At 50.2% G+C, this 25,416-nt stretch overlaps 1 protein-coding gene across 1 annotated transcript in view; it reads left to right on the forward strand.

The window, feature by feature from the left end:
- Window positions 1–507: 507 nt before the first annotated feature.
- LOC112613897 (vitellogenin) overlaps window positions 508–25,416 on the forward strand; it is an 85,568-nt gene continuing 60,659 nt past the window's right edge. Inside the window, exons 1-8 of the mRNA XM_025369763.1 lie at window positions 508–574; window positions 705–737; window positions 5,728–5,888; window positions 9,202–9,272; window positions 11,922–12,087; window positions 12,165–12,299; window positions 13,755–13,935; window positions 19,880–20,019. Coding sequence (XP_025225548.1) covers window positions 508–574; window positions 705–737; window positions 5,728–5,888; window positions 9,202–9,272; window positions 11,922–12,087; window positions 12,165–12,299; window positions 13,755–13,935; window positions 19,880–20,019 — 954 coding nt within the window. The remainder of the gene's footprint in view (window positions 575–704; window positions 738–5,727; window positions 5,889–9,201; window positions 9,273–11,921; window positions 12,088–12,164; window positions 12,300–13,754; window positions 13,936–19,879; window positions 20,020–25,416) is intronic.

A 25,416-nucleotide genomic window follows, 5' to 3' on the forward strand; every position in this document is an offset into this window, starting at 1 on the left:
CTCAAACTCCTGACCTTGTGATCTGCCTGCCTTGACCTCCCAAAGTGCTGGGATTACAAGCATGAGCCACCATGCCCAGCTGAGGCCCTGTCTTTTAAAATCAATGAAATGCTTAAAATGGTCAATTTTATGTTTTTAAAATGTAATCATACCGCAATTAAAAAGAACCAACCACTACACCATGTTGCCTTCTGCCCCCAGATCTCTGTTTACAAGGCTAGAAGAGTAGGCAAGCTCCTTTTTTTTTTCCCCTCTAGGCTTTTTTTCTCCTCATTGGTCAGGAGCCCCCTCCCCTCCTCTTTGTCGGGTGGGGTGCTAATATCTATCGGAGGCTTCTGATTGGCTGGATCTCTGTTCTGAATGCCCCCCACCTCCCCTTCTACTCTCCTGGGCTGAGAGAGTGGGTTAAAGCTGAGCCCTCCTCTTTGGGGAAAAAGATTCCTTTCAGGACCACGCCGAGCTGCTCTGGAGCCTGAGGCTGGTGGCACCGCGCTGACCCAGAGAGTGATGCCGGACCCCATGGGGCTCCTCAGTCTGGTCCTGCTCTGGCTGCTGATGGCAGTGACTGTGGAGGGTAAGTAAAACTGCTGCGTGTTCCTGCTCCTGTCTGGAGCGAAGCGAGGGGCAGCCCAGACGCGCCTGGGACTGTGCTTTTGTAGCCAGATGCCTGTTGACCTGCTTTTACACTGTCACCTTCTGTTTAGCTTTTCATGGGGAAGAGGAGCAAGAGATGACAGGTGAATCCTCAGGTCTTACTCACATGCTCCACCAGCATCCTCTGGAAACTCAGACAGGGCAGGGGTTGGGGAGCTTCAGAGACCAGATATGAAGCCCTGAGTGAGAAAATGCTGCCTTCTGGGCCTACTGAGCTTGAGCCCAGGAGGTCAAGGCTGCAGTGAGCCGAGATCACACCACGGCACTCCAGCCTGGGCGACAGAGTGAGACCTTGCCTCGACAACAACAAAAAGCAAGTAATCTTAATTTTTGTAGAACCTACACATACAAATTTTTAAAAAGGCAGGTGAAATTAATAACATATTTTGCTTAACCCAATATATCCAATATATAATTAGAAAACGTAATCAATAGAAAGTATTAATGAGATACATTTCCCATTCACATTCAATATATATTTTATACTTATGACATATTTCAATTTGGATGCTAAATTTTCATAGCAAATACTTGATCTGTCTTTAGATTTCTTAAAACATAGCGTTGAGAAAGTAGGTTTAGCTACTGTGCTAAGTTGTTTGAAACATATTTGAAAGTTTTCTTTTTTAAAAAAATATTTTTTGTAGACACAGGGTTTCACCATGTTGCCCAGGCTAGTCTCAAACTCAAGCAATCCTCCCAAAGTACTGGGATTACAGGCATGAGCCACTGTACCCGGCTGAAAGTCTTCTAATAAGTGAATGGAGTATTGGTTTTTTGTTTAAGTAAAATTAAATGAAAAGTTTATCTGTAACTAGTAACATTTCGGATTCTTTATAGCCACATACTGGACAGCGCAGGCCAGATTGTGGGGTCTTTTAGTTGTTGTAAATGATGTAATTGTTTTGATATTTAGGCTTTTATTTCAGCATATAACACTGCCTGGCGTGCCATAGGTACTCGGTATATTGTGTTGGTTTCATAAAAGAATGCACACTGATCAGAATTGACAGCTGAGAAAGCTGAAATGGGACTCCATTTCATTTGCTGGCTAGAGATGACATTGATTTCGGTCTATTTCAGATCTCTTCCTAGAAGTACATAGGATCTGATTGAAGAATTTATTACCTCCAGTGTGCAGCGTTTTCCCATCCTTGGTTAATCTGTTATGAATTTATCATGGCATGAACTTCATTTTTCTGAAATTTAAAAAATATTTTAAATGTGTTTAAGTGCTCAGGAAATGGAAGGGGTACAGGCTTAATACAGGCACAATGCCCTCAGAGCTCCGCTCACTTCTGCAGGTCATGGTGGATGGAGGCTGGTGGGTCAGGCTGCTTTGTAGCCTAATTGAGCAGTAAAGCAGATGTAGGGATTGTCTGTAGAGCAAACAAGCAGAATGCTGGGCTTGTGCACAATGGAGAACGTAATGATTATGCACACATATGTTTAATTGGGTGCCCAGTGTCCAAGTGATCAAAGAGTTGAAGGAAAGTTGGAATGGAAATTGATTGGGTTGAATGTCTTTCACATGTGGTTTTATCTGTTGATACTCTACTTGAATGCAAAGAAGGTTTTGTTAGATGTGCCAAAATATTTAGGGGGAAAAAAAAGCCCTGCCAGAAAGCCTACCATGTTCTATTGTTTCAAAGGGTCAAAATAAAATAGTATATAACGCACCCCCGCCCCCACCCCTCCCCATTTTGGAGAAACAATTTGTTTTTCCTTTTTTTTTTTTTTTTTTTTTTGAGACAAGGTCTTACTCTGCTACCCAGGCTGGAGTACAGTGGTGCAATCTCGGTTCACTGCAGCCTCCACCTGTCGGCTCAAGCCAGTCTCCCACCTCAGCCTCTTGAGTAGATGGGACCACAGGTGTGCACCACCACACCCGGCTAATTTTTGTATTTTTTTGTAGAGAGGGGATTTCGCTATGCTGGCCAGGCTGGTCTCGTACTCCTGAGGTCAAGCCCTCTACCCACCTTGGCTTCCCAACGTACTGGGATTACAGACATGAGCCGCTGCCCCCAGCCACAATTTGTTTTTTGAGGGATTAAACGGGTCAGCACGTGTAGCAATGACCAGTCGAGGTGCAGCGGAGTGGTTTTGAGGATGGAAGTGGTGTTATTGAAACGCTATCCTATGGACACAGCTGCAGATAAACGCCTGATTAAGGCACAGGAGGGCACGGGTGGTGCCTGGGAAAGATCCCGCAAGCCGCTGGCATGGAAGGGGAAACAAGGCTTGAAAGTAGGTGGAAATGGAATGGCTGGATGGCGGGAGGGAGGGAGGGAGGGGTGCTGGCCTTCCCAGGGAGGGAGCTCTGGGAATCCCTGGCAGTTTCCTCAGCAGCCTGAGCTGGGGGCCGAGGGGCCACCTCACCACGTGTGCTCATGCCCTGGTTGTTCTCTGCCCCTTCCATGGTGGGAGAAGGGAGACACTCAACAGGAAGGAACACCAGCTCCTGCTATTTCCTGCAGCAGCCTCTTGGTCTTGCTGGTGTTCCATTCATTACTCATTTGCTCACTTACTCTCTGATTCATTCAGGATGAGGGTATGGCTGGGGAGTCTGGAGCCAGAGTGCCTGGGTTCAAATCCCAAGGCTCCACTGTTAACCAGCTGTGTGCACCTGGGCAAGTCACTTGGATGAATAGGAGAGAAGAGGGGGTGGGTGAGTGGATGGATAGATAGGGAGAGTGGATGAGTGGGTGGATGGATGGATAGCAGGGGGGAGTGGGTGGGTGGATGGATGGATAGGAGAGGGTAGTGGGTAGGTGGATGGATGGATGGGGGTTGGGGGGTGGATGGATGGATAGGAGATGTGGGAGTGATGGGTGGATGGGTGGATAGGAGGTGGGAGTGGTGAGTGGATGGGTGGATAGGAGGTTAGATTGGTGGGTGGGTGGGTGCATAGGAGGGGTCTGGGGGTGGGTGAGTGGGTGGATGGATGGATAGGAGGGGGTAGTGGGCAGGTGGATGGATACAATGGGGAGTGGGTGAATGGATGGATAGGAGGGGGGTTGGGGGTAGGTAGATAGATGGATAGGAGGGGGAGTGGGTCAGTGGGTGGATGGATGGATAGGAAGGGGTGGTGGGCGGGAGGATGGATGGGTGAGTGGGTGAATGGATGGATAGGAAGGGGGGTTGGGGGGTGGGTGTATAGGAGGGATATGGGGAGTGGGTAGATGGATGGATAGAGGGGAGCGGGTGGGTGGATGGATAGGAGGGGTGTTGGGGGTAAGTGAATGGGAGGAGGGGTGGGGGTGGCTGGCTGGATGGATGGATAGGAGCAGGGAGCTGGTGGGTGGGTGGATGGGAGTGGGGATGGGTAGATGGACTGATGGATGGGAGGAATGGAGACCTGCATTTGTTGATGGAATTGGCAGAGCCTACTGACATATTGGAATCAGGTGGTGGGTGATGAGGGGTGCTTCCACACAAATGATTGCCAGCTTGAGCTATCAGGGATAATGGTGCCAGTACCCAAGATGGGCAAGAGCAAATTGGACAAAGGGTAGGGAAATGGCTTCCAGTCTTCGTGGCCCTCCCTCCCCTGAGGACATTTCACAAAGTCTGGGGAGAGCTGGCATTTTCACTCCTCATCTTCCTGGAGTAAGGTCAGTGACCCACAGCGTGGGGCTATCCTATGCCTCTTTCTGGCCTCACTCTGGTTCCATCTGATTTGTGATTTCAGAAATTGCAGATTCACAGGTGGGGCAGGCGGCCTCCTGCATGACTGCATGCACAGGTGAGCGATTCTCTCAGGACGCCTGATCACACCTCTCATGACCAGGAGCCTGAGCCCAGCACGGGGCCTGATGGGGGTGAAGCTGTAAGATGGGATTAGAGACAGCCCCAGAGGGCCCTGGCTATGTTCCCAAAGATACCAGTTGGGAGGACCAAGGCCAGTTCTGCAAAGGCCACCCACAGAGTTAGAGAAATGAATAGCAAGCCGAGAGTAAAATGCCTTAAGCCATCCCAGCCTCCAAGGCTTTTTACTCACACCCGTGGGCCCCAGGTGGAATAAATGTCTTTGGTCAGGTGATGCCATTTGCATTTTGGAGTGGAGCAGATGAAAAAGCCTTGGGAACAAATTCTTTGGAAAGAGAGAAGCACCTTAGGAATATGAGGTGTGGTTCTGTCTCAAGGAAATTGACATGAAAATGTCAGTTCAATCATAAGCCATGGGGAGGGGTGAGATGTTATAATTAGATGTCACACTTGATCCCCTGGCCTCAATAGAAAGAGATTTGGCTTGAGAATTACAAACCTCTCTGTTCCCTAAATCAGCTCTTCCCCAGAGCAGTTACTCTCCTCACCCCCAGATTCCCCCAAGGCTGGCTGGCTTTACACCTTTGTCTTCTATGAAGACCAGGATAACAACCGCCGCCACCTTCTCCCCCACCCCGTCACCCCACCACCCCCAGCACCACTTGATATCTATCAAGGTGATAGGTGAGTAGTCAGACTCCCAAGGGTGGAATCCCAGCTGTGTGACCTTGTGTAAGTTAGTTAACCTCTCTGAGCCTCGGTTTCTTCCTCTGTAAAATGGAGAAAATAGAGTATTCACCTCAGAGTTGGTTAGGAGGCTTAAATGAATTACTGTAGATGGATGCTTCTCAACTGGGGTGATTGTCGTCCTCCCTCCCTGGGGACATTTTGCAAAGTCTGGGGACATTTTTCATTGTCACAACTGGCCTGTGTTACTGGCATCTCGTGGGTAAAGGTCAGGGATGCTGCTAAATTTCCTGACAACGCACAGGACAGCCCTCACAAATAGAATTCTCTGGCCCCAACTATTAATAGCGCCCAGGCAGAGAAACCTTAATATTAGAAGAAGGCCTAGCCCATGATGACACTGGCTAGCACTTATTGAGCACTTACTGTTATTATCTTTATTTTCTTTTTCACCCTTATGAGGGTGTGCAGCTACCCAACCTTTCCCCAAGCTGGGGACAGGCAGTTCGGAGCCCAGATGGAGAGAGAGAGGTGTGAGCAAGGATGCCCGTAGGTGGTGTGGGGATCCCAGAGGGCTGCAGATTGTCAAGGTGACATTGCTCTCTCTCTGCCCTCCAGGGTCAGCTGGGCCCCATCTCCCTGTGGGTACCAGATACACCTATCACTTTTCCACCAACACCAGCACCAGCCTGCAGGAGGTCCCGGTGGAGGAGAGTGGTCTTGGCCTCCAAGGCTTGGCTGTCCTTGATGTGCTTGGCCCATGTCAGATGGCTTTATGGGTGAGTGTCTTTGGGCAACTGGGAGATGATTATGTTGACACTGGGGAGGACTAATAGGAAGCCACAGCCCCTCACCTCCAATTTCCAATTTGCTTAATCAACAGAGGAGCTTTCTGAGGAATCTTATATTTGGCAAGTGAGGATCCTTGAGAGGAATGTGGGAAAATGGTGCAATTTTGGTTGTAAGAGGTGCCGCAGAGGGGCCCAATGGGGGAATAGCAGAGGTTAAGGAAGGAATATTTTTAGGGCAGGTTGGGGGAGTTCCTTGGAGTGAGAAGAGCCATAGAAAGGGGACATACTGTGCCCTAGGGGTGGACTGAGAACCATGTCTGCAAGTCCAAGGGTATGCAAGGTCAAACCAAGTAAAGGCCTTTGGACAAAGGAGTAGACTGGGTGTAGAAGTCTACTCCCAGGAAAGCCTGCCCTGGCCTGTTTTCTACTGGACACTAGCCTTGCAGTACCTGGGTCCACAGGCTCAGGTTACAGGCAAACACTAAGGTCCAGTGGTGTTAGTCCTGAGTTAAGGCAGAATTATGTGCTAGGCCCACTTGGTCGTTGCAGATTTCTTTTCATTAAGATTTTCTGGAAGCTCCTCAATGTTCTTGCAAGCAGAAGTGCTTGCTCATTTGCCTCTGTCCCATTTCTGATAACCCTCATATTTTTCCTGGATAAACCCTCTTAACCCACATAAAAGGCCTTTTAGTTTCTGTTAGAGTCTCATCTCGTATTGTGATTCATATCTGTACTGACTGGAGCGCTTGCTAACAAGAGTTTCTCAAAACGGTTTTGTTGTATTTTCATGTAGACCACAGGATGAGATCTTTGATGGAGTGGCCCTGAGCTGCCTCTGAATTCTTAGGGTGTCCAGTATGTCAGAGCGGCTGCTTTATTAGTCTTTGCTATCCTTTCACACCCTTCAAAACACTTGCGGTTGTTTTTAATCTGCAGGGCCGTTTTTCACAAAGCAAATTGTGTTCTGTTGTGGTTTTATTCATTTGTTTGCTTTAAGCATTTAAGAAAAGCTGCTGACTGGTGTGGTGGCTCATGCCTATAATCCCAGCACTTTGGGAGGCTGAGGTGGGTGGATCACCTGAGGTCGGGAGTTCGAGACCAGCCTGACCAGCATGGAGAAACCCCATCTCTACTAAAAATACAAAATTAGCTGGGCGTGGTGGCACATGCCTGTAATCCCAGCTACTAGGGAGGCTGAGGCAGGAGAATCGCTTTGAACCTGGGAGGCGAAGGTTGTGGTGAGCCGAGATTGCACCATTGCACTCCAGCCTGGGCAACAAGAGCAAAACTCCGTCTCAAAAGAAAAGCTGCTAATGTCAAATGTTGGCAAGGGTATAAAGAACTGGTGTATTTCAAAGATTCTAGGAGAAAATGGAAATTTTCTGGCCCCTTGGGAGGTTAATTAATTTATTTTTAGAGAAAAAAGTGTAAAAATCACAAATCTTCTAAAGAAGAAATTTTCATAAACCAAACACCTATGGCGCGATCGCCAGAGCAAGAAACAAAATATAACCCCCAGAGCCTCCTTCATCCTTCCTCTTGGTCACTTCTCCCGAGGGTACAGCTTTTTTATTTTTTATTTTTTATTTTATTATTATTATTATTTTTTTGAGATGAAGTCTTGCTCTGTCGCCCAGGCTGGAGTGCAGAAGCACAATCTTATCTCACTACAACGTCCACCTCTGCAGCTCAAGCGATTCTCCTGCATCAGCCTCCTGAGTAGCTGAGATTACTGGTGGTGTGTGGTGTGCACCACCACGCCTGGCTAATTTTTGTACTTTTAGTAGACACAGGATTTTACCACGTTGGCCAGGCTGGTCTTAAACTCCTGACCTTAAGTGATCTGCCCGCCTCAGCCTCCTAAAGTGCTGGGATTAGAGGCATGAGCCACTGCGCCCAGCCTGCCTTTTTTATTTCTATCACCGTAGATGAGTTTTGCCTGTCTTTGAACTTCTCTCTAATGGAATTGTACAGGATGTTTTCCTTTGTGTGTGGCTTATTTTTATTTTTTCTTAACTGTGATTAAAATATAATATGCGATACACCATTTCAACCATCTTAAGTCTGTAATTCAGTGGCATTAAGTACTGTCACATTGTTGTACAACCATCACCACCCTCCATCTCTGGAACTTCATCATCATCCTAAACAGAAGCTCTGTACAGATTGAACAGCAACTTCCAATTCCTGCCCTGCAGACTCTGGTCACCTCTATTCTGCTCTCTGTATGAACTTGCCTGTTTTTAGGTACCTCATATAAGTGGAATCACATAATATGCGACCTTTTGTGTCTGGCTTCTTTCACTTTAACATAACATTTTCAAGATTCCTTTCCATTGTAGGATGTAGCAGAACTTCATCCTTTAAAAAATTATTTTTCATTTATTTTAAAAAATAGAGATGGGGTTCCACCATGTTGGCCAGGCTGGTCTCGAAGTCCTGAACTCAAGCGATCTGCCTGTCTTGCCCTCCCAAAGCGCTGGGATTACAGGTGTGAGCCACTGCGCCCGGCTGAAATCTATTACATTTTTTTTTTTCGTTTTCTTTTTTTTTTTTTGGAGTGCAGTGGCATGATCTTGGCTCACTGCACCCACCACCTCCCCAGCTCAAGTGATTCTCCTGCCTCAGCCTCCTGAGTTGTTGGGATTATAGGTGCCTGTCAGCACATACAGATAATTTTTGTATTTTTAGTAGAGATGGGATTTCACCATGTTGGCCAGGCTGGTCTCGAACTCCTGACCTCAAGTGATCCACCCAACTCAGCCTCCCGAAGTGCTGGGATTGCAGGTGTGAGCCATCATGACTGGCTCTGTTAAATTTAAACAGTGAAATCAGTTATTTTAGGGAGGATATTTTCCGTTTTTAGAAAGTGTACCTTGTTTTGCAACCCCCTTCCCCCGCCACCACCACCACCACACACACACACACACCCCGTGGTGACACTGGGATATTCAAGTCTTCATCGTGGGCAAAGCCTTTGTCTGCTCTATGATGTAACACATTCTTGTTGGTACTGTATAGTCCCATGAATCCCTCAACCACGCTTCCAGTGTCTTTTTGGGCAAAATGAGAACTTTCCAAACCTTTAGCAGGGAGCTGTAGGTACTTGATTATTTCAGTGAGACATTCAGCCTTCACCACCCAGGCTTTGTACCTGGTCAAGGGAGGGGTCTCTCTGCCTTGCCCCCAACATGGGTTCATGTATCCTCCTGGGACCTAGAACTGCTTTGTGGGTGGGGTGCTGGTGAGGTCGTGGGGTATCCCAGGAGAGGTCACTCACTCATGGTGCTTTCCGTTTCAGCTCCAAGACTTCCAGGTGACATCCATCCTGGGGGCCAAGGTGGAGCTTCTGAAGGAATCAGAGAGCCTGAGGTAAGACACTTGGCCATGGGGCTGGGACCTGTCCACGATGGGGCTGGGACCTGCCCACGATGGGGCTGGAGGTGTGAGCCCTCTACCATCTTCTAACCACTGTCGGGCTCTGGGTGCACTGAATTAGATTAGGACAACCGGTTAGAGTGACCCATCTGCAGCAAAGAGATGCCATCTTGGACTGAAGTTCAAACAAGTTTCTGTATTTATGTTGACCTTGTCAAGCACCGATGAAGACCGCTGGGGGATTGCCTTCATGTAGAAGCCTTGGGTGACTCCAGAGAGCCATAGGTGCTCTTCTCTTACCTGGTGGGAGGAACTCATCCCGTAGTTCTGCCTGTCACCCCCAGTATGTCCAGATTTCACGCCTGCCGATCACCCCTTGGGCATCGTTGTTGAGTGTATTCTGGAAGACTCCGGCTAATGGGACTGCTAGGCCCACGGAGGTCTGCCTTTTCCCCTCCCCCACTCTGCCGGGACCCCATCCTCTCCCACCCCAAGCTAAGACCCTCTTTTGTGACCCAGCCAAGCCTGGGATTCTCTCTGTGGCTCGTTTCCCAGGCCTCCCTGACAGTGGCCTCGGTGGCCTCAGAGCTCAGAGCGGCCGCCAGGCTGAAGACATCTCCTTCTCTGCAGATTCCTCTTCCGTTTTTATTGCAAATTCATTTGTTAAGAAATAAAGCCTTTGTCTAGGGATACCAGGATGGGGGATGCTGCTGAGGGACAGACAGATCCTCACTGAAAGGCAAGGGGAGGGTCTCCTCCAAGGGGACTATTGTCCCCCAGCTCCTCATCAGAAATGCTAAGTCAGCGGGGCCAGGGGTTGTCACTTCCTGGAGGCCAGACTGACACTTGCTATTCTGGGAGTGGTGGGTGCCATTAGCATTTCTCTCCATCAGGGCCTGGGACCCAGGGGGACTGCCTTAGGAAGACCCCTAGGCTTTAATTGGAGCTGGAGAGTGACCGCTGCCCCCCTGGAAAGTAGAAGTGGGGGCACATCTGTTCCCCAGGGTTTTGTCTTGCTAGCCTGTAGGGTCTGGGGACTTGGCAGTTTCCCCTTCATCTTGGAGCATCTCTGTCTTCCACCTCCACGCAGGGAAGGGGGACGTCACCACCCCTCACCTCCCACCTTCCCCATCCCTTCACTCTGTAGATACCAGACCCAGACACCTGTCTGCCAGGGGAAGGGCAGGCAGGAGGAGCACTGGGCTGAATTCTGGTGCCAGCTCCTCCCCTGACTCACTGTGTGATATCCCCCAAGAAGGCCCCCGTCTCGGGACCTCATTTCTTTGTCTCAACAATGACAGAGTCTCAAGTCACTTCCAGTTCAGGGTTTCTGCAGCCTGTGACTGCAGAGCCAGCCTGCCTGGGTTCGAATCCCAGCTGGAGCCCTGAGCAAGAGACTGCATTGCTCTGAGCCTGTTTCCTTATCTGGAATGTGGGTAGAGGGAGGGTAATTACCTCCCTGGTGGGATCTGTAGGGGAGGGAAAGACTCCCTCTACCTTCCTGGATTCAATAGCTCTGTCTAGAAATGAACTGACATCAGGAGAAGAGGTAGGTAGATTTTTTTATACACACAGGGACATCGCAGAATGAAAGAGTGACGGCCCCCCAGAGTAGTAGTGAGACTTGGGAGCTTATATACCATTTTCATGGGGGAAGGGGAGGAGGGAGGAAGGCAAGTTAGAGGGGAGTAGATGGTTTCCAGGAAAGAGGAAGAAGAGACAGGAGATGTGCTAGTGTAGGATGAAGTTTGTCTGGGTGTGGTGTTGACTTGCACCATCCTCTCTCAGGGTGAGAGCTGCTCTCCCCAGGTGGATGAAACTCCCTGGAGGGGATTGATGATAATTAGGTTCTTTTTGGCGGATCTGTCTTTAGGCAGAAGTGGGGAGTTCAGAGAAAGCCTCTCCCCATGTTTGCTGTTTCTCAACAAATACAGTCTTTGGTTCGAAATAGACAAGAGGCTGGGGTGCAGTGGCTTATGCCTGTATTCCCAGCACTTTGGGAGGCTGAGGCTGGAGGATTGCTTGAGCCCAGGAGTTTGAGATCAGCCTGGGCAACATAGCAGGAACCTATCTCTACAAAAAGTTTAAAAATTAGCTGAGCATGGTGGCCGCATGTCTGTGGTCCCAGCCCTGTAATCCCAGCCACTCCGGTGGCTGAGTCGGAAGGATTGTTTAAGCCTACAAGGTTGAGGCTGCAGTGAGCTATGATCGTGCCACTGTACTCCAGCCTGGGCAACAGAGTGAGACTGGTCCGCAAAAAGGTCAATATACCCAAGTGGCATATTTTGGGGTGGCACATCCAGACCGCCTTCAGCTCCTTCTTGGGATTAAGTGAGGCGTTTCGGAAAGCAGGCAGGTTTCCAAAGCTTGGGGTCTCAGCCTTTTACTCTTTGACGCTTGTCTCCCACACCTGTCCATTTGTCCCGGGGGTGAAAAGGCTGGGGTGGCTCAGAGCACAGTTGGCTGCCCCAGAGCCCAGCTGCAGAAGGAAGAAAGGCTATCTGGTGGGGGGATGTGGGGTTTCCTGGGAGCTTCCCATGGGGGCTGACCTGTAGGAGGGCAGGGATGCTGTGGCCTCTGGCAGTCAGCAGGTGGCCTGGGGCACTGGAGGGTGCCGCTTGACCCCTGTCTGCCCTCCTGCAGTGCTGCCCTGGGCCGTAACCCACTCCGCTTCATCCTGCACTCTGGGCGTGTGGCCCACCTGTGTCCCCACCCTGCTGAGCCACGCTGGGTGCTGAACGTGAAGCGTGCTGTGCTGAGCCTCCTGCAGGGCCCCCCGGGGGCCCACAGCCCCAACACCCTCGATGAGGTGAGGCCAGGAGATGGGAAAGGAGTGGGGGTGGGGGTGGCCGGAAGGCTGACCTGTCTCCCACCCTGTCCGCCCAGGTGGACATCCTGGGCCGATGTCCCACCACATACCAGCGCCATGGGGACTGGCTACACAAGACCAAGGACCTGGCACAGTGCTCCCTGCGCAGGGGACGCTCTTTGCTGCATTCTCAGGCCCTGCCTGGAGTGGCCGTGAGTGCTGGGCTGGGCCCCTGACTACTAGTCTCTTAGACCCTCCTCTTCCTCTTCCTCCACCCTCCTCCTCCTCCCTCCTCCTCCTCCTCCTTCCCCTCCTTCCCCTCCTTCCTGCCTCCTTTGTCCCTCCTTCCTCCCTCCTCCTCCTCCCTCTTCCTCCCTCCTCCTTCCTCCTCCTCCCTTTTCCTCCCTCTTCCTCCTCCCTCTTCCTCCCTCCTCTCTCCTTCTCTCCTCCTCCCTCCTCCTCTCCTCCTCCCTCCTCCTCTCCTCCTCCCTCTTCCTCTCCTTCTCCCTCTTCCTCTCCTCCTCCCTCTTCCTCTCCTCCTCAATCCCTCCTCCGCTCCTCCCTCCTCCTCTCCTCCCTCCTCAGCTCTTCCTGTCCTCTCTGCCAATTCCTTGTCTTCTTGGTCCTCCTTCCTTTACCTCCTCTCCTCCCTTCCCCTTCCCTCCCTTCTCCTCTTTCTTTCAAGAAATTTTATTTTATGTATGTATGTATATATGTATGTATGTATGTATGTATGTATCTATTTCCTTAGAGACAGAATCCCACTGTGTCACTCAGGCGGGAGTGTAGTGGTGTGATCATGGTTCAGTGCAGCCTTCAACTCCCAGCCTCAAGTGATCCTCCTGTCTCAGCCTCTCGAGTGTAGCTGGGACTACAGGCACAAGGCACCACTCCTGGTTAATTTTTTAATTTTAATTTTTAGTAGAGATGGTGTCTTGTTATGTTGCCCAGGCTGATCTTGAACTCCTGAGCTCAATTGATCCTCCTGCCTCAGCCTCCCAAGTAGGTGGGACTACACCTGGTGGGACTACACCACCATCCCTGGTTAATTTTTTATTTTATTTTATTTTTAGTAGAGATGATGTCTTGCTATGTTGCCCAGGCTGATCTTGAACTCCTGAGCTCAAGCATTCCTGCCACCTTGGCTTCCCCAAGTGCTGGAACTATGGGAATGAGCCACCGCACCCGCCCCTCTGTCCTTTTCCCCAAGCCCTCCTCTACTCCTCTGTCTCCAGCTCCCTGAAGAGGCAAGCGCTTTGTAAATAGCAAACATCTGCAGGAGGAGGAGAAGTGATCATTGTTCATGTTGACTTGTTATCAAAAGTCTTAGCATCTGAGAGGTGGAGGTGGGCCTCTGCTGATTTGAATGTTTTCATATATTTATCACTCCTCTCCTGGGGGTCACTGTCTGCTAGACTTTCTTGCTTCCCCTTGTCCTTGTCACCTCCCATCTGCCTTTGCCTTGGCTGCTGTTGCCACAATCCAGGCGAGCCAGGGGTGGGTGATGCTGGGATGCAGCCCTCAGCATCTCCTCCCCAGCCTTGCTGAGAGAAGGATGGGGCCTGTGGCTCTGATGGGGCCCTCATTCCTCCTCCCCTTGGTTCCAGCTGGGTCTTGTGGATGGCTAGATCCTGACCTCAGCTGTCTCTTCCCCTCTTGGTCTGCAGCCCGGACTGACTTCCCGCCTGACCTGCGTCCAGAACTTCCGGGCCGGCGTGCTACGGGAGGCCTCCTGCACAGAGCTGGACGCTGCAGGGCCACTGTCTGCAAAGGCGAGCACTGTGCAGATGCGGACCCTCTCCTCACTCAGCCTGCTGCACGAGATGCCCCAAGATCCAGCGGGCACAGGTGACCTTAGCCTTCCCTGGTGGCCACCCCCTGACCGTGGTGTGAGGGTGGTCTGGCCAGAGGGATCCAAGCAGGCCCAGGCTCCATCCCTCTGTCCCGGCCTGGACACCTCTGACCTATTTCTGAAAATGGTCATCATCAGGAGAGTTAGCCACTTCTAGAAGGTTCTTCAGGCTCTTTCTGCCGGTTCAGATCAAATGGTCCTGGCTTGGTTGAGCCCCTTTTCCCTGGGATGTCCTTGGTGAAGATGGAATCTTCTGTTTCTCGACCTTAAATTCAGCGACCCCTCAGTCTGCCCATTTTAGGGGCAAACTGACCCAGGTTTTCTGATTTTCCAGAAAGTTCCTGCTAACACATAGCATTACCTGGGACTTGGTGCCCTCCTACAATTTCGCACAGGATGAGACAAGCGAGGCCTGTGTCTCGGGGGAGGATTGCTTTTCCATGTTTGGAAACCAGTTATCTTCCTGAACGATGACATAAGAACGGTTATTCTCACTTCTGGGATTTTGGAAGGATTTACTGTGGGCCAGTAGCTGTGCTGAGCCCTTTATGTGTATTTAATTTAATTCTCATCAAAAGCTCATTAGGAAGGTACTGTTATTAGTTAAATTTAAATAAAAATTTTGGCTGGGTGCAGTGGCTCCCAGCACTTTGGGAGGCCGAGGTAGGCGGATAACTTGATTTCAGGAGTTTCGAGACCAGCCTGGCCAACATACAGAAACCCTGTCTCTACTAAAAATGCAAAAATTAGCTGGAAGTGGTGGTGGGCGCCTGTGATCCCAGCTACTCGTGAGACTGAGGCCAGAGAATCGCTTGAACCCAGGAGGTGGAGGTTGCAGTGAGCCAAGATCATGCCACTGCGCTCTAGACTGGGTCACAGAGTAAGACTCCATCTCAAGAAATAAATTATTTATTTATTTATTTTGAGACACAATCTCGTTCTGTTGCCCAGGCTAGACAGCAGTGGTCCGATCAGGGCTCAGTGTAGTCTCAGCCTCCCCAGGCTCAGGTGATCCTCCCACCTCAGTCCCCCAAGTAGCTGGGACTGCAGGCACATAGCACCATGCCTGACTAATTTTCATTTGTTTGTTTGTTTGTTTGTTTTTGTAGAGACTGGGTTTCATAAACCAGGCTGGTCTCGAACTCCCGGGCTGAAATTATCCTTCCACTCCAGCTTCCCAAAGTGCTGGGATTACAGGTGTGAGCCGTTGTGCCCCACCAATTAAATTTTTCAGATAAGTGACCTGCGGCTCAAAGAGGTCAAATGACTTGTCCAAGGTCACTCAGTCAGTGAGAGGCAGGGCTGGGACCTGGACTCCTGCCGTGTGTTCCACAGCCCTGGCTGGTAATTGTGTTTGCCTTGGAGGGCAGGCTCCCAGCACCCCCAGGGGAGAACCCTCTAGATGGGACCTTGGCATTTTCCTGGCTTCACTCTGCACCACGGGACGCCTTCTAGGATCCCAGCTTGGTCTGCCCTCCCCGTACATCAACCCTCAGCTGCAGAAACTAGCTGTGCCTGAGGGCATCCAGGCTTGCCAGGACCCAGTGGTGTCCCACTGAGTTGGATGAGATTTCTTTTTTTTTTTCCTCCTTTTTAACAGCTTTATTAAGACAGAATTCACATACCATACAATTCAGCATTTAAAGTGTACAGTTCACTGGTTTTAGTATATTCAGAGTTGTACATCCATCATCACCACAATCAACTTTATTATTATTTTATTTTATATTTTGAAATGGAGGCTTGCTTTGTCACCCAGGCTGGAGTGCAGTGGCGTGATCTCAGCTCACTGCAACCTCCTCTCCAGGTTCACGCAGTGCTCCCGCCTCAGCCTCCAAATAGCTGGGATTATAGGTGTCTACCACCATGCCCGGCTAATTTTTGTATTTTTAGTAGAGATGGAGTTTCCCCATGTCGGCCAAGCTGGTCTCAAACTCCTGACCTCAGGTGTCTGATCCGCCTGCTTCGGCCTTCCAAATTGCTGGGATTACAGGCGTAAGCCACTGTGCCAGGCCCCATTATTATTATTATTATTATTATAATTATTATTATTATTATTTTGAGATGTTGCCCAGGCTGGAATGCGGTAGTGTGATCTGAGCTCACTGCAACCTCCTCCTTCTGGGTTCAAGCGATTCTCCTGCTTCAGCCTCCTGAGTAGCTGGGATTACAGGCACCTGCCACCATGTGCAGCTAATTTTGTGTTTTTTAGTAGTGATAGGGTTTTACCACCAGGGTGGGATCGAACTCCTGACTTCAGGTGATCTGCCCACCTTGGCCTCCCAAAGTACTAGGATTACAGACGTGAGCCACCGTGCCGTCTTCAACTTAGTTATTTTTGTTTTTTTGTTTTTTTTAGACAGAGTCTCGCTCTGCCACCCAGGCTGGAGTGCAGTGGCCAGATGTCAGCTCACTGCAAGCTCTGCCTCCCGGGTTTACGCCATTGTCCTGCCTCAGCCTCCCGAGTAGCTGGGACTACAGGTGCCCGCCACCACGCCCAGCTAGTTTTTTGTATTTTTTTAGTAGAGACGGGGTTTCATCATGTTACCCAGGACGGTCTTGATCTCCTGACCTCGTGATCCACCCATCTCGGCCTCCCAAAGTGCTGGGATTACAGGCTTGAGCCACTGCGCCCGGCCAACTTAGTTTTTTAAAGAGGCAGTCTTGCTCTGTCACCCAGGCTGGAATGCAATGGTGCGTCGACCTCTCCAGCTCCAGGGATTCCCCCAGCCTCAGCCTCCCCAGTACAACTGTGCGCCACCATGCCTGGCTAATTTTTTAAACTTTTTGTGTAGAAAGAGGGTCTCGCTATGTTGCCCAGGCTGGTCTCAAACTCCTGGTTGCAAGTGATCTTCCTGCTGCAGCCTCCCACAGTACTGGGATTACAGGTGTGAACCACTGTGGTCCACCTTAATCAACTTGAGAACATTGTCACCACCCTAAAAACAAACCTGGTGCTCATGAGCCCTCATCTTCCCAGACCCTGGCAGCCACTCAACTACTTTCTTCCTCTGATTTTCCTGTTCTGGAATTTCATATAAATGTGGTCATAAAGTGTGCGCTTTTGTGTCTAACTTCTTCACTCAGCACAATGTTTAAGGTTCATCCATGTTGTGGCCTGAATTGGAATGTTTTCTTTTTCTTTGCTGAGTAATATTCCATTGTATGGAGGAGTTTTTTCATATTTTCACTGTCATTCCCAGGAGGCGTTTGGAGTCAGAACTCGATTCTAATTCTGACTCTATGTTGTGTGACTTGGGCTGATAGCGTCTCTCTGTGCCTCAGTTTCCTTAGCTGTAAATATATGGTTAGGTCACCCCTTACCCCATAGGTTATGGGGAAAGTTACAGAAAATGGTCAGCTGGGCACAGTGGCTCAAGCCTGTAATCCCAGCACCTTGGGAGGACAAAGGGAGCAGACTGCCTGACTCCAGGAGTTCGAGACCAGTCTGGCAACATGATGAAACCCCGTCACTGTGAAAAATACAAAAAATCAGGCAGGCATGGTGGTGTGAGTCTGTAATTCCAGCTGCTTGGGAGTCTGAAGTGGGAGGATCACCTGAGCCCAGAAGGTCGAGGCTGCAGTGAGCTGTGATCGCGTCACTGCACTCCAGCCTGGGTGACAGAGTGAGACCCCTTCTGGAAAAAAAAAAAAAAAAAAAAATCATCACTGCCTTTAGCTAAGCACCTGACACGTGGCGTCTATGAACGTTCACATCCTCCTGGCCCCATTCTTTAGGGCCTGATCCCAAAGGCACACTCGGGAATGAGCCTTTATCCCTCCTTGAAGTTCCGCACTGGGTTCAGATGGCCCTGACTTGGCCCTGTCCTTCTCCCTGGGTTGGAGTCATCTGGTTCCCAGCTGTCATGGGAGAATTCTCCTTAGGTTTGCAGATTCTTGGCAGGTCATCAGGAGTGTGTTTTCATTCATGCTTACCCCAAATGCCTGTCTGAGCACCTGTTGGTGCTAAGCACTGCTGGGGCTCTGGGGACAGGGTTGTGATCATGGTCGACTCCATTCCCGTCACACTGAGGCTGACACCCTCCTGGGAGGGGGGAACCACAGATGGGGGAAAAAACCCAGTCAGGGTGGCTTGAGACTGTGATCCGTGTCAGGAAAGAAGTTAAACAGCTGCATGACAGCTAGTGACTTAGACGGGGCGGCGGTGGGGTGGGGGTGGTGGGTAAGAGGGCCTCTGAGGAAGTAATGATTTTGCTGAAGGATAAGACAAGATCAGCTTTGGGAAGATGCAGGAAAGAGCATTCAGGGAGGAAACAGGAAGTGTTTCCCTGGGGCAGGAGCGACCTCTGTGTGTCCCAGGCACCTGGGGGGCTAAGGAGAGGTCTGAGGATTATATGGATGAATGTGTGCACCTGTGTGGAGCCAGATACACTGTGAGGGCGGGTGCCCAGGCCTGCAGGCGGCCAGGTGGTGGTGGACAGCATCTAGAAGGCGCACGCCTTTGCCAAGGAGCATTGAAGCTGAGGAAGGTGTGGATTGTGGATTCGAGGGTAGGTCTTTGGCTGAGGTGTGGGGGTCCAAGCGGGGCTTAGGAAAGGTTAACACCATGGCTGTGTGCAGAGCAGAGGGCAGTTTCTGCCGTCACCCATCGTTACTAGGAAGCAGTCACAGGACTGAATTCATGAGAGAGATGAAGATTTATTGTTTTGACAAGGTTATGTGTGACATGGTACAAAAGGACATGGTTAAAATGAGTCCCCCCTCTCCAGAGGCTGACACCATTCCTTGCTTCAAGTATACTCTTCCAGACTAATTCTGTGTACTTACAGATACATAGGCGACTGTGTCTATTTGGTTGGTCTGGTGTTTTGTTTTGTTTTGAGAGAGGGTCTCGCTCTTGTGGCCCAGGCTGGAGTGCAGTGGCGTGATCTCAGTTCACTACAACCTCCACCTCCCAGGTTCAAGCAATTATCCTGCCTCAGCCTTCCATGTGGCTGGGACTACAGGCACCTGCCACCACACCCAGTTAATTTTTTGTATTTTTAATAGACACAGGTTTCACCATGCTGGCCAGGCTGGTCTCGAACTCCTGACCTCGGGCGATCCATCGACTTTGGCCTCCCAAAGTGCTGGGATTACAGGCGTGAGCCTCTGTGCCTGTCTTAGAGCAGTCTATTTTTATTTTTGAACCATACACTGTTCTGCATCTTGCATTGGTCACTCAATGGCTTGGAGATCTTTCCAAAGCAGGGCGTGTCCTGCTGACCTGTTTCTGTTAAAGGATACTTAGTGCTGGCTGGGCGCAGTGGCTCATGCCTGCAATCTCAGCACTTTGGGAGGCCGAGGCGGGCGGATCACAAGGTCAGGAGATTGAGACCATCCTGGCTAACACAGTGAAACCCTGTCTCTGCTAAAAATATTAAAAAATTAGCCGGGCGTGGTGGCAGGCGCCTGTAATCCCAGCACTTTGGGAGGCCGAGGCAGGCAGATCACAAGGTCAGGAGATCGAGACCATCCTGGCTAACATGGTGAAACCCCGTCTCTACTAAAAATACAAAAAAATTAGCCGGGCGTGGTGGTGGGTGCCTGTATTCCCAGCTACTCCGGAGGCTGAGGCAGGAGAATGGCGTGAACCCGGGAGGCGGAGCTTGCAGTGAGCCGAGATAGTGCTCCTGCACTCCAGCCTGGGCGACAGCGCAAGACTCCGTCTCAAAAAAAAAAAAAGATACTCAGTGTTCCCTGGTGTGAGTGGTCCACAGTTAGTTTGCCCAGCTCCCGCTGGTGGGTACATAGGTGCTTCCTATCTTAGGCTGTTTGCAAGGATGGTGCCATGATTTCCCTCATAGACACCCATCTTACCTGTTGCCTGAAACATGCTGAAGGAAGCATTGGTGGGGATGGGGGCAACTCCTAGAGGGCTTTCTAGCTCACTCTGGCCTTTCCCCATATGGTCATCCCATCCATCTCTTCCCATCTCAGATCCAGATGCTGGAGATGATAAAGACATGACCCCAAGCAGCCTGCTGTATGAGTGGGAGGAGACACCATCCCAGGCCATGGTGGCCACTGCAGCCACGTTAGTGAGGAGACTGTGCCTGGCTCAGACCACTAGCATGGAGGTAAGTGGCTTCTCCAGCCCCAGGCCAGAGTCTTTCTTGGCCTTGAGTCCCTAGGACACCTTCCTCTTCCTGCCCATATCATGGCCCATCCTCTCATATTTAATGTCAAGGCTGTCATGTATGGGTGGGTAGGTTGTGCACTGCACAACTGTACTTCATTGCAAAAGCAAGGAAATCTAGATGTTGTATGCCAAGCCGGTGCCCCAGTCCAGGTTGGATGTGGGCAGAGGGGAAGCCTTTTCTCCTCTGTCTGTCTCGGAGCATACAACAGTCCTCTTGACTCGCAGTGTAACCTCCCAGACCTAGCCACATGTGAGCCTCAGCATTGAGGACTTCCCACAGCAAAGTTAGAAACACATGGCCCAGGCCTCCTTCAAAACTCCTGGCTGTTTCAAGTCAAGAGGCAGATGTGGCTTTGAGACTTATGGCCCGTTCCTTCCTTGGTGATCATCAAGAATCTGAGACCCTGAGGCTGAGCTGTGATGATGAGATTCTCCTCCCCGACTGTCTTTTTCTGAGAGAGGGCCCTGAACCCACATGTAAGATGCAAAGCATGAGAGAGATGGTTTAGCATGGTACTGTCCCTGGGGGAGGAAAGTGATGTGTCATTGGATTGAAGACTCGCCCAGATAATCTAGGATGATCATATCTCAAGATCCTTAACTTAATTACATCTGCAAAGATCCTTTTTCCAAATAAGGGAAATTTACAGGTTGTAGGACTTAGGACATAGACATATAATTTTGGGGGCATCCATTCAGTGTTCTACAATGTTTTTTTTTTTTTTTTTTTTTTTGAGACAGAGTCTTGTTTTGTCCCCCAGGCTGGAGTGCAGTGGTGCAGTATTGGCTCACTGCAAGCTCTGCCTCCCAGGTTCACACCATTTTCCTCTTCCTGAGTAGCTGGGACTACAGGCACCTGCCGCCACACCTGGCTAACTTTTTTTTTTTTTGTATTTTTAGTAGAGACGGGGTTTCATCGTGTTAGCCAGGATGGTCTGGATCTCCTGACCTCGTGATCCGCCCACCTCGGCCTCCCAAAGTGCTGGGATTACAGGCATGAGCCACTGTGCCCAGCCTTTTTTTTTAGACAGCGTCTCACTCTGTTGCCCAGGCTGGAGTATAGTGGCGCAATCATGGCTCACTGCAGCCTTGACCTCCCAGGCTAAAGCGATCCTCTCACCTCAGCCTCCAAAGTAGTTGGGACTGCAGGTGCATGCCACCACACCTGGCTAATTCTTCTGTTTTTTGTAGAGACAGGGTTTTGCCATGTTGCCCAGGCTTGTCTTGAACTTCTGGACAAAAATAATCCTCCTACCTCAGCTTGCCAAGGTGTTGGGATTACAGGCGTGAGCCACTGCACTCTGCCAAGTCTTTATAGTTTAGTTGAGCACTTAGTGTATGCTCAGACAATAAGCTCCAGGGCCTCACTTGTGTTACCTAATTTAATCTCAGTGATATTCATATCATTGTGCCCATTTTGCAGCTGAGCAAACTGAAGCTTGAAGAGTTTAGGAAATGTGCTTAAAGCCACACTGCTAGTAACTGATAGAGCTGGGCTGTTAACCCAGGCAGCCTGGCCCAAAGCAGGGTTTCTCACCCTGGGTGCTGTGGACACTGAGGGCTGGGTCATTCTTTGTCGGGGATGTCGGGGAGGCTGTCACGTGCAATGTGGGATGTTTAGCAGCATCTCTGGCCTCTCCTCACTAGATGTTATCATCATCCCCACCTGTAGTCCGTGGCAGCCAGATGGCCCTGGGGAGCACAGTTGTCACCAGTAGGGGACCGCTGCTCTGTGACCTGTGCTGTAACCGTTGCACTGCTGAACCTCATGGCTTGATGGGAAGACAGGACTGCGTTCTTTGGCCTTAAAAGCACGCCTGACCACCTAACTGGACATTTCCCCTGGCAGGGGTGGCTCAGGGCAAGGGCTGCAGGCCTGGGTCTCCACTTTTGGATGCTGGTGGAGCTAGCCCCAGAGGGCACTGTGTGGCTGTCTTTTACTTACAGACTGAAAGAGAAGTTATTGCCACCAGGGAGGTCCCCTGGGCTGAGGGGTAAAAAGCTGAGGACCCTGTTGCTGGAAATGGCTTTGCAGGGCCACATCGGTGCACACCAAGCAGCTCCTGGGCCCCTGGGAGGGCTGAGGGCCTGCCTGGGTTGCCAGGGGGACAGACCTCATGAGCTTTGGCTTGAAATGCCTCTGCCCCTCCCCATTGATGGTGGGTGGGAGACAAGGTTTGTTTTTCAGTCCGGAAACAAAACCAGGACTCAGCGCTCAATAGAAGCAAACCCCCGAGTCGGGCCCTCTGTGGAGAGGCCCCGGAGTTTCGATGTGGGGGGCAGAGGGTGGGATGGCCAAGGGCATCCCTAAGGAACAAAGGAGGAAGAAGCAAGAGTGCATTGGGGGTGGGAGGGGCAGACAGAGGGAGCCAGCGGGGCCAACTCCAGGCTGCCAGGAAAGATGCCTGGGAGAGGGCATGGCTAATCACCAATCTTGGGTGTTCTGAGAACAAGGAGCTGGAGTTACAGGTGTTTATTAAGGGCTGACTGTGTGCAGTCATGAAACGGCATGGGCAGTGGCAGAACGGGACTGGCTCACAAGAGTGGGTGAGTAGATTTCCAGGTGTCCCGCAGACTGGTTGTTAAACACTGCTGTTTTAAACATTAAGTTGTGGCCAGGCACAGTGGCTCGTGCCTGTAATCCCAGCACTTTGGGAAGCTGAGGCAGGCAGATCACCTGAGGTCAGGAGTTCAAGACCAGCCTGGTCAACATGGTGAAACCCCGTCTCTACTCAAAATAGAAAAATTAGTCAGAAGCCTGTAATCCCAGCTACTTGAAAGGCTGAGACAGAAGAATCACTTGAACCCAGGAGGCAGAGGTTGCAGTGAGCAGAGATCCCTCCACTGCACTTCAGCCTGGGCGACAAGAGCAAGACTCCACCTCAAATAAATAAATAAAATAAAATAAAATAAAACAAAATAAATAGTTGTATTAACATAGGTGATTAATGGGTACAAATACAGACTTCAATAGAAATCAGACTAATACTCGATAGATTCCTATGATGACTATAATTAACAATGCTACATTTAAAAATAGCTAGAAGAGAATAATTTGAACGTTTCTAATGTAAAGAAAAGATAAATAGTTATGGTGATGGGTATCGCAATTATCCTGATTTGATTCGATGAATGTATCAAATTATTTCATGGGTACCCTGAAAATATGTGCATCTAATGTGTATCAACAAGTAAATAGGGTGGGCACGGTGGCTCACACCTGTAATCCCAGCACTTTGGGAGGCTGAGATGGATGATCACTTGAGCCCAGGGGTTTGAGACCAGCTTGGGCAACATAGGAAGAGCCCATCTCTACAAAAAACAATCCAAGCATGGTGGTACATGCCTGTGGTCCTGGCTACTTGGGAAGCTGAGGCAGGAGGTTGCCTTGAGCCTGGGAGGTTGAGGCTACAGTGAGCTGTGATCACACCACTGCACTCCAGCCTGGGTAACAGAGTGAGACTCTTCTCCAAAAAAAAAAAAAGAAAAATTTAAAAATCAAATAAAAATAATTATATTAGAAACAAAGGTATTAAGTACTCCAAACCACGACTACCTGGTTATTTTACTACATTTTACTATTGTCTTTCCATTAGAGGTTAGTCATGTTTGTTGTAACTGTATGGTGGAAATATGATATGATGTGCTAAGGTGCATTTCTTCCCAGGTCTGTCCTTAGCAATTGCATGTTGGTTGCCTGAAATTGACCATGGTGGGTGTATTTACACCATGGGAATTGGCAAACGCTACAAATCAGGACTTTTTTTTTTTTTTTTAAAGCCATTGCATATAGGATGCTGGTTAAGAATGTGGGTTTAGGAGCTGGTGCCCTGGGTTCAGGTCTCTGCTCTGCTACTGAGTAGCATGCGGCCGGCAGCACCTGACTCAAACACTTCTTGAATGTCACTTTCCTTCTCTGTCAGCTTAGACCAGTGCCTGGAACGTAGTAAAGGCTCCTTGCTAAGTAACTAGTGGCGTAGTTATTATTACAATTTTTTTTTTTTCTGAGACGGTATTGCTCTGTCACCTAGGCTGGAGTGCAGTGGTGCGATCTTGGCTCACTGTAACCGCTGCCTCCCGAGTTAAAGTGATTCTCCTGTCTCAGCCTCTTGAATAGCTGGAATTACAGTCTCGCGCCACCATGCCCAGTTAGGTTTTGTATTTTTGGTAGAGATGAGGTTTCACCATGTTGGCCGGGCTGGTCTCGAACTCCTGACCGCAAATGATCCGCCTGCCTCGACCTCCCAAAGTGCTAGGATTACAGGTGTAAGCCACTGCACCCAGCCTTATTGCTATTATCATGTGTTATTGGTGGTGATGGGGGTGGCAGGTTTCTTATTGAACTACATGTCTGTTTTTTTTTTTTTTTTTTTGAGACGGTATCTCGCTCTGTTGCTCAGGCTGGAGAGTGCAGTGGCGTGATCTCGGGTCACTGCAACTACAAACTCCATCTCCTGGTTCAAGTGATTCTCTTGCCTCAGCCTCCTGAATAGCTGGGATTAACAGGCATGCAACACCATGCCTGGCTAATTTTTGCATTTTTAGTAGAGACAGGGTTTCACCAGGTTGGCCATGCTGGTCTCAAACTCCTGACTTCCAGTGATCCACCCTGCTCGGCCTCGCAAAGTGCTGTGATTATAGGCGTGAACTACCGCCAGGCCCCAGACTTGATTTCTAGGCAGGAGCCTTGGACCCTTTGTCTCCATCCATAGCCTGCCTAGATCTGCCCTCTTTTCTCCTTTTGAGTTTCTTCTTCTCCCAGTGAAGGGAAACCAGGATGAGCCACTAATGATCCCTCCTGTTGTGGCTGGATCTGAAAGGCCCATTTTCAGGGTAACACTTGTGGCCAGAGGCTTGCCTAGAGCAGGAGGAGTGGTCCCGGGCAGGCACCATCTCCAGGTGCTCCTCTGCACACGTGTTCCCAACCCAGGGTGCCAAGGGCAGTCGGGGAAAGGCAGCCACCAGCCAGATGGAAATGTGGCCGAGCCCATTAGGAAGGAAGGAAGCAGGACTGGAACTGAAATTTTTTTGGATAGCAGACCCAAACTGGGCAATAGAGTCTTTTAGGCTACCAGTGGTCAGGGCCAGCTGCGATGGTGGCAGTTAGTCTGCAGCAGGTGCTGGCTCGTGGGTCCCGCCGGAGGAAGGAAAGACAGAGCTGAGGGTTGCCACTGGCTCTGCCCACAGAAGGCACATTCTGGGAAGGCTGCCTGGACTCTGGCAGGCAGACACGTTGGCAGGTGGGCCGAGTGACGAGTTAGGGTCTGTGTTGCAGGCTGTGTCTTGCTGAGATCGAGCTGTGTGTGCAGGGATTCCGTCACAGCCACACACAGCA

Source organism: Theropithecus gelada, chromosome 20 (assembly GCF_003255815.1).
Source record: "Theropithecus gelada isolate Dixy chromosome 20, Tgel_1.0, whole genome shotgun sequence".
NCBI lineage: Eukaryota > Metazoa > Chordata > Mammalia > Primates > Cercopithecidae > Theropithecus > Theropithecus gelada.